Here is an 8,551-nt window from a genome sequence, read left to right as displayed (position 1 = left end):
TTCAACTTTCAGCTTCCAGGGGCTGCTAAAAATAGACAGCAAAGAGGACCCTGAGGGAGGTCCCACACAGCTCCAAGCCTCCTCCAGCTATCTTTAGCTCTCCAGATCATCACTGCTCCAGATCCACCGCTTCCCAGAAGGAGGCAACAGCTTGGTAGGTTGGAAAGACTTCTCTCCTGGTTCTCCTGACTGGGGGATCTTCTACCACCAGGCAGCAGCTCCCACCACAACCTCTTCTCATGGCATGGGTTGGGTGGAAGGCACCTTCAGAGGCCATGGAATCATGGAATGGGTTGGGCTGGAGGCATCTTCCAAGGTCATGGAGTCATGGAATGAGTTGGGTTGGGTTGAAGGCACTTCCAACCCATTCCATGACCCCTGAAGGTTCCTTTCAACCCAACCCATCCCATGACCCCTGAAGGTTCCTTGCAACCCAACCCATTCCATGACCCCTGAAGGTTCCTTGCAACCCAACCCATTCCATGACCCCTGAAGGTTCCTTTCAACCCAACCCATCCCATGACCCCTGAAGGTTCCTTGCAACCCAACCCATTCCATGACCCCTGAAGGTTCCTTTCAACCCAACCCATCCCATGACCCCTGAAGGTTCCTTGCAACCCAACCCATTCCATGACCCCTGAAGGTTCCTTGCAACCCAACCCATTCCATGACCCCTGAAGGTTCCTTTCAACCCAACCCATCCCATGACCCCTGAAGGTTCCTTGCAACCCAACCCATTCCATGACCCCTGAAGGTTCCTTGCAACCCAACCCATTCCATGACCTTTGAAGGTCCTTTCAACCCAACCCATTCCATGACCTTGGAAAGTGCCTTCCACCCAACCCATGCTATGAGAAGAGGTTGTGGTGGGAGCTGCTGCCTGGTGGTAGAAGATCCCCCAGTCAGGAGAACCAGGAGAGAAGTCCTTCCAACCTGCCAAGCTCCTCAAGGCCTTCTCCAACCCAACCCATTCCACAGGCATCTAAATCACAGCTCCAAGCTCCATGGCTCTCCAACAAGCTTTGTGCTCCTCACACCAATTTTGTCTGGGAGCAGAGGAAGGCAACCAAGGTCCTACTGCTTCCTGCAGGCACAGGAGGACCTGCAGGAGGGACAGTCAGCAGGAGACCCCAACAGAGAGGAGTCACTGAACATCCCAACCACAAGAGAGAGGAACCAAAGAGCTGGGATCAACCATCCAATGATGCTCCTGAGGACAAGCAAAGCCTCCTCAGATGACAACTGACAGCTTGGTAGCTGCTGGTGGCCTCTGAGGACCCCAGGCTGTCACCACCATGAGTGGTGCCACCAGGCAGCAGCTCCAGAAAGCCCAACTGCAGGTCAGAGGTTCCTCAGCAAGGAGCAAGGGGCCAGGATCTGAAGGTTCAACAAGGGCTGGGGTCCCCCTGCCTTGAGGAGAAGAAGGTTTCCCCCATGGGAAAGGGGTGAGGAGAACCTGGCTTGGGCTGGGAGGAGGCAAGGGAGAGGAGATGGAGGTGGGACAAGGCTTGAGGGGAAGGTCTGGGCACTGCCACCTCCAAGAGAAGACCTTCAAGAACAAGTCTGGGTCAGAAGGAACATCCAGAAGGTCACTGGTGACCCAGTGTGTGCCAGCAGGCCATGGAAGCCACCAAGGAAGGTCCTTTCAACCCCAACCAGGCTGTGAGGAGCACCATCAGGGCATCCTTCCTTGGTAGAACCTTGGATCTTCTCCCCCTTGGCTCTCTTTACTTCATGCCATGGTGGAAACCAAACTGGTGGTAAGAGGTCAACGGGCTCCTTAGGAAGGTCCCAAGGCCAAGAAGAGATCTACCTGGTGGAAACCACCACCAGGTGCTGCTTGCAAGGCTGGCAGAGGTTCAACCTCATTAGAGGCACCAGGGAAGGGCCCTCAAGTGCCACCACCTGCCTCAGAAGATCCTCCTTATAAAGATAAGCCCAGGAAGTTGGCCTGAGGAGTGGTCTTGAGGTTCTGCAGAAGGTTCAGAGGTTGGGTCTCTTCTTTTGGGCTGGTAAGGTGGAGTTCTGAGGGCTTTGGGGTGGTTTTGGGTGGCTTCTTCTCAACCATCAGGTTGTGATGTCCTCTTCTGCTCTGTTTCTGCTTCTGTTGATGCTTTTGGGTGATTTTTGAGGCTGGAAAGAGGTTCTCCTGCTCCTGGGTGGTTGTGGTGGCCCTTGATGAGTGCTGATGTGGGGGAGGGTTGTGGTGGGGTCTTGGGGACTTTGCTTGGTGTTTTGGGGTTGGGTTTTCTGTAGCAGACCTCTCCAAGGGTCCTCTCAGCTTCTTGGTGGTCCCAAGAGCTTGAGAGGTGACCATGTGAAGTGGTCCTCAAGGGAGGCCTCCAAAGGTCCTCTTTGGACCATCAAGAAGCTGAGAGGCTGAGATGTCACTCTGTGAAGTGGTCCTCAAGGGAGGCCTCCAAAGGTCCTCTCAGCTTCTTGGTGGCCCCAAGGGGTTGAGAGGTGACCCTGTGGAGGCCTCACTTGAGGAACACTTCAAAGGGGACCTCAGCTGTAGGCCTCCAATGTTCTAGCTGAAGATTACTAAAGGAAATGACTTCTCTTAGCACCTCCTTGAGGTCAAGGTGGACCTCCTGCAGCTCTTGGCCCAGAGGAGATGTCAGTGTGGTGCTACACCTCCCTCCCTTCTCCAACCCACTCTCAACTGGCAACACCTGGTGGCAGGAGGGTTGGGGAGATGGAAGCTCTGCACCACCCCAGTGGCTTCATGCAGAAGGACCCTGATTTGGGTGGTCCCCTCACATCTTCTGGTTGAAGAGTTTGAGGGTGGCCAGACCCTGGCCCCAGGTTGCCCAGAGAGATTGGAGAGGTCCCAGTCCTGGTCAGGTTGGTTGGAGCTCTTCACAACCTGCCCTGAGTTGGGGATGTCCCTGGAGTTAGGTGACCTTCAAAGGTCCCTTCCCACCCCAAGCACTCCATGGCTGCTGAGGCCTCAGGAGAACTTGGGCTCCCACACAGCTCCTCCTCTGCTGCTTCTGCTAGCAAACCACCTTCATGGAACGTTTTGGCCTTGGAGGTGGCCTTCCAAGGTCAACAAGGCTTGGCCAAGCCAAGCTCTTCCCAACCTGTCCTCCCAGCAGAGGGCTTCCTGCCCTCCCCTCGTGGTTGTGCCCTCCTCTGGACCTGCTCCAGCAGGCTCATGCCCTCCTTGTGCCTGTGCCCTTTCCTCCACAGCTCCAGCCACCCCCCAGTTCCTCCATCCAGCTGTGGAGATGGGAGTGGGGCAGATGTTGCTAGTCCTGTTGGCTGCCAGCTTGGTGGTGTCCACCAGGGACCCTCTGCTGAACGTCTGCATGGATGCCAAGCACCACAAAACCAAGCCTGGCCCGGAGGGGAAGCTCTATGAGCAGGTAGGACTCTGCTGGTGGCTTTGGTTGGGACTGTTGGGGTCTCCTTGACCTCTCTTCCTGGCCCTGGGACCTGTTGGCTGCTTGCTTCCAGCAGAAGGCCAGGGTAGATGTGGCCACCTCAGTGGTACCTCCTTCAGTCACCTTGGGTAGCCCAGGTGGAGCTGCTGAGAAGAGGACCTCCTCCTCTACTTCTCCTTCATCTTAGGGCCTCTTCTGGCAGACTGAAGACCCCTGCCCCACTCTACTTCCTCCCCCCCAGGCCCCTGGTGGAGATGGGGCTAGGACCAAGCCAAGGTGGCAGGAGAAGAGAGTTTGTTTCTCTTCCTCAGCTTGGCTCTGACTCCTGCTGAGGACCCAACCTTCTCCTGGTGTTCCTCTCCACTCTGCTGCAGCCCTGAACCCTTCATGCCTGAGGAGGAGAAGGGTTCCCTGGCCCTCCTGGGGTGGTGGTGCAGTAGGTTAGGGATTGTTTGTCCTGCCATCAAGTCCTCCAGAGGGCTACATAGCCCCGAGGGGAGGCCATTGCCCTTCATCCTGTCACTGCAGGCCTGTGGGAACAGCCTCTCTCTCCAGCCTTCTTGCAGGCTCCCTCCAGGTGCTGGAAGGGGGCCATTGGGTCTCCCCCCTTGTCCCTCCCCCCATCATCCCCAGAAGGCCCCTGGGTCTTCTCCCCCTGTACCCCAGGGGTGCCTCTTGGGTCTCCCCCTGTACCTCAGGGGCTCAGCCAGTGCCAACCCCCTGCCATGGGCAGGGACACCTCACACCAGAGCAGGCTGCTCACAGCCACCTCCAGCCTGGCCTTCAACACCTCCAGGGGTGAGGCTTCTACCACCTCCCTGGGCAGCCTGTGCCAGGCTCTCACCACCCTCATGGGGAACAACTTCTTCCTGACATCCAATCTGAGTCTCCCCACTTCTAGTTCTGCTCCATCCCCCCCAGCCCTATCCCTCCCTGACACCCTCAAAAGTCCCTCCCCAGCTTTCCTGTAGCCCCCTGCAGATATTGGAAGGTCTCCTGGGAGCCTTCTCCTTTCCATACTGAATGGCCTCAACAGTCTGTCTCCATAGCAGAGCAGCTCCAGCCCTCTGCTCCTCTTCATGGCCCTGCTCTGGACACCTTCCAGCACCTCCAGATCCCTCCTGGAGCAGAGGCTCCAGAGCTGGGATGTGCAGTGCTCCAGGTGGGGTCTCACCTGCTGGCTTCTGTCTCCTGCTGCAGTGCTCTCCCTGGAAGGACAATGCCTGCTGCACAGCCAACACCACTGCAGAGGCTCACAGAGACCAGTCCTACCTCTACAGCTTCAACTGGAACCACTGTGGGGTGATGCCCCCCAAGTGCAAGCGGCACTTCATCCAGGACACCTGCCTCTACGAGTGCTCCCCCAACCTGGGGCCGTGGATCGACCAGGTAGGACCAAGGGCTGCTGCCAGGAAGCCCCCTGGGGGCTTGGGGGGGAAGGGGTGGGGATTGGCAGCCCCTGGAGGGGTGAGTTGGCCTCCCTGGGGCATTGGGGGTGGGTGGGGTGTGTGTGACCCCCAGGACCTGCTAGGGCTTGGTTAACCTTCAGCTGGAAGTCCTCTGAGGTGTCTGGCAGGAGCTTTCTGTGCGTGGAATTGGCTCCAAGCAAGCCCTGGGCAGGCTGAGAGCTGGGGGAGAGCAACCTCCTGAAGGCCAAGCAGGGCAAGGGCAGGGTCCTGCCCCTGGGCAGGGACAACCTCCTGCAGCAGCACAGCCCAGGGGGGAGCTGCTGGGGAGCAGCTGCCAGGAGAAGGAGCTGGGGGTGCTGGGGGGCAAGGAGGTGCCCAGCAGCCAGCAAGGTGCCCTGGGGGACAAGGAGGTCAAATGTGCCCTGGGGGGCATGGAACAGAGTGTGGGCAGCAGCAGGGGCAGGGAGGTTCTGCTGCCCCTCTGCTCTGGGGAGGTCACATCTGGAGTCCTGGGTCCAGGTCTGGGCTCCCCAGCTGCAGAGAGCTTGAGACTTGCTGGAGAGGGCCCCAGGGGGAAGCTTCCACTTGAGGGTGAGGAGAAACTTCTTGGCTTTGAGGGTCCTGGAGGCCTGGAGCAGGCTGCCCAGAGAGCTTCTGGAGTCTCCTTGTGTGGAGAGCTTCCAACCCCTGCCCAGGGCAAGCTGCTGGGGGTGCTCCTGGCCTTGGTTGAGCTCCAGAGATCCCTTCCCACCACCATGCTGGGACTGAAAGGTCTTTGGTGGCTTCCCCTTGGGTGGTCACACCAAGTGATGGAGCAACCCCTGTGGTCTCTGTGGGGCTGAAGCCCTCTGAGCTCAGCTCTGGAGACCCAGGGAAGCTCTTGGATGGGGGCAGTGCCTTGCTCCTCAAGTTCCAAGGGTCCTGGGCCTGTTGCTCTGCAGGTGGACAGCAGCTGGCGCAGGGAGAGGATCCTCCACGTGCCCCTCTGCAAGGAGGACTGCGAGGAGTGGTGGGAGGACTGCAAGGACTTTGTCACCTGCAAGGAGAACTGGCACAAGGGCTGGAACTGGGCCACAGGTTGGTGACAGGACAGGGGTGCAGTGTCCTGGCTCCTGGTGCTCTTCTGGGGGTGCCTCCAGGAGCTGGCTCTTGGCCTTGGGGTTCCATGATGGACACTGTGGAGCAAACATCTCCTCAGCCAGGGGGCAGAAGCCTCCTAGCAGTGTGGGGGTTGGACCCAAGACCATGGAATGCTCCTCTCCACCTCTCTCTCCAACTAGATGGTGGCCAAGACACCCTCCATCAGCTGTAGGGGGCTGGTGGCCTTGGTCCTCTTGGGTGCTGGGACGTGGGTGAGGAGTCCCAGAGCCATCAGTGGTGAGGAGCTGTGGGCTGGTGCCCTTGGGTCCTCTTGGGTGCTGGGACATGGCTCTGGGACTCCTCACCCACCAGCCACCAGTGGTGAGGAGCTGTGGGCTGGTGCCCTTGGGTCCTCTTGGGTGCTGGGACATGGCTCTGGGACTCCTCACCCACCAGCCATCAGTGGTGAGGAGCTGTGGGCTGGTGCCCTTGGGTCCTCTTGGGTGCTGGGACATGGGTGAGGAGTCCCAGAGCCATCAGTGGTGAGGAGCTGTGGGCTGGAGGCCTTGGGTCCTCTTGGGTGCTGGGACGTGGGTGAGGAGTCCCAGAGCCATCAGTGGTGAGGAGCTGTGGGCTGGTGCCCTTGGGTCCTCTTGGGTGCTGGGACGTGGGTGAGGAGTCCCAGAGCCATCAGTGGTGAGGAGCTGTGGGCTGGTGCCCTTGGGTCCTCTTGGGTGCTGGGACATGGCTCTGGGACTCCTCACCCACCAGCCATCAGTGGTGAGGAGCTGTGGGCTGGTGGCCTTGGGTCCTCTTGGGTGCTGGGACATGGGTGAGGAGTCCCAGAGCCAGCAGCCAGCAGTGGTGAGGAGCTGTGGGCTGGTGCCCTTGGGTCCTCTTGGGTGCTGGGACATGGGTGAGGAGTCCCAGAGCCATCAGTGGTGAGGAGCTGTGGGCTGGTGGCCTTGGGTCCTCTTGGGTGCTGGGACATGGGTGAGGAGTCCCAGAGCCACCAGTGGTGAGGAGCTGTGGGCTGGAGGCCTTGGGTCCTCTTGGGTGCTGGGACATGGGTGAGGAGTCCCAGAGCCATCAGTGGTGAGGAGCTGTGGGCTGGAGGCCTTGGGTCCTCTTGGGTGCTGGGACATGGGTGAGGAGTCCCAGAGCCATCAGTGGTGAGGAGCTGTGGGCTGGTGCCCTTGGGTCCTCTTGGGTGCTGGGACATGGGTGAGGAGTCCCAGAGCCACCAGTGGTGAGGAGCTGTGGGCTGGAGGCCTTGGGTCCTCTTGGGTGCTGGGACATGGGTGAGGAGTCCCAGAGCCATCAGTGGTGAGGAGCTGTGGGCTGGTGGCCTTGGGTCCTCTTGGGTGCTGGGACATGGCTGAGGAGTCCCAGAGCCACCAGTGGTGAGGAGCTGTGGGCTGGAGGCCTTGGGTCCTCTTGGGTGCTGGGACATGGCTCTGGGACTCCTCACCCACCAGCCATCAGTGGTGAGGAGCTGTGGGCTGGTGCCCTTGGGTCCTCTTGGGTGCTGGGACATGGCTCTGGGACTCCTCACCCACCAGCCACCAGTGGTGAGGAGCTGTGGGCTGGTGCCCTTGGGTCCTCTTGGGTGCTGGGACATGGGTGAGGAGTCCCAGAGCCATCAGTGGTGAGGAGCTGTGGGCTGGTGCCCTTGGGTCCTCTTGGGTGCTGGGACGTGGGTGAGGAGTCCCAGAGCCATCAGTGGTGAGGAGCTGTGGGCTGGTGCCCTTGGGTCCTCTTGGGTGCTGGGACATGGCTCTGGGACTCCTCACCCACCAGCCACCAGTGGTGAGGAGCTGTGGGCTGGTGCCCTTGGGTCCTCCTGGCTGCAGTGCCCTAAGCTCCCGGTGCTGCCCTCCTGCTGTTGCCCCCCCAGGAACCAACCGCTGCCCCTGGGGGGCCATGTGCAGACCCTTCAAGGAGGTCTTCCCCCACCCCAAGGACCTGTGTGAGAAGATCTGGTCCCACTCCTACAGCTACACCACGCTGCAGAGGGGCAGCGGCCGCTGCATCCAGATGTGGTTTGACCCTGCCCAGGGCAACCCCAACGTGGTGGTGGCCAAGTACTATGCCTGGAAGAGGAGGACCTCGCCAGCTGGGGTGGACAACCTGACTCCTGAGGTGGACAAGGCCAGGAGGCCTCTCCCCTGCTCTGGCATGGTCCTGTTGGTGCCTCTGGTGCTTGTAGTGACCTTTGGAAGGAGCTGGAGCCTCTCTGGGACTTCTCCTTGAACCTTGGACTGCTCCAGGAGTGGAGCTGCTGGTGGTCCACACCTCCAGGAGTGACCTTGGTGGGCCTTGATATCTACCTCTACTTCCAGCCTGGCTGTCCCAAGGCTCTTTGGCTTCTCTAGAAGCCCTCCATCCCCACCTGGCTGTGGGTTGGGTTGGTTGTGCTCCTTCCAAGGTCTTCAGCTCTGAGGGGTTGGTCCTTCAAGCAGCTTCTGGAGGCCCTGGTGGGTTGTAGATGACAATAAAAGAAGCTTCTTCTGGCTCAGCCTTGCAGTGGTGAAGGAGAAGGGAGGAGGTAGAAGCCTTTTTGGGGGGGGTGAAACAAGTTGCTGGGCTGACACTGAAGGGGTGGTGGGGTTGGGGACTTTCTGGAGGGTAGGTAGGAAGAAGGGGAAGATGTTAGTGGGTCCTGGGGGCCCT

General features: G+C 59.7%; 1 protein-coding gene across 1 annotated transcript; it reads left to right on the top strand.

The window, feature by feature from the left end:
• Positions 1-3,220: 3,220 nt before the first annotated feature.
• On the top strand, positions 3,221-8,131 carry LOC104308973 (folate receptor gamma). Its single transcript, XM_054164856.1, has 4 exons — positions 3,221-3,371; positions 4,590-4,778; positions 5,740-5,875; positions 7,776-8,131. Exons 1-4 carry the CDS (start codon positions 3,234-3,236, stop codon positions 8,129-8,131), a joined length of 819 nt encoding a protein of 272 aa, XP_054020831.1. The 5' UTR covers positions 3,221-3,233.
• The last annotated feature ends 420 nt before the right edge of the window (positions 8,132-8,551 follow it).

This window comes from Dryobates pubescens, chromosome 10 (assembly GCF_014839835.1).
Source record: "Dryobates pubescens isolate bDryPub1 chromosome 10, bDryPub1.pri, whole genome shotgun sequence".
Taxonomy (NCBI): Eukaryota; Metazoa; Chordata; class Aves; order Piciformes; family Picidae; genus Dryobates; species Dryobates pubescens.
The sequence above is the reverse complement of the archived record's forward strand: the minus strand, read 5'-3'. Positions and strand labels throughout refer to the sequence as shown.

What these genes read in the sequence shown, in the direction of transcription:
- LOC104308973 (XM_054164856.1), top strand. Translation starts at nt 3,234, where the DNA reads ATGGGAGTGGGGCAGATGTTGCTAGTCCTGTTGGCTGCCAGCTTGGTG. An exon ending in AGGGGAAGCTCTATGAGCAG is followed by an intron (nt 3,372 to 4,589) that starts GTAGGACTCTGC and finishes CTCCTGCTGCAG; the next exon opens with TGCTCTCCCTGGAAGGACAA. An exon ending in GGGCTGGAACTGGGCCACAG is followed by an intron (nt 5,876 to 7,775) that starts GTTGGTGACAGG and finishes TTGCCCCCCCAG; the next exon opens with GAACCAACCGCTGCCCCTGG.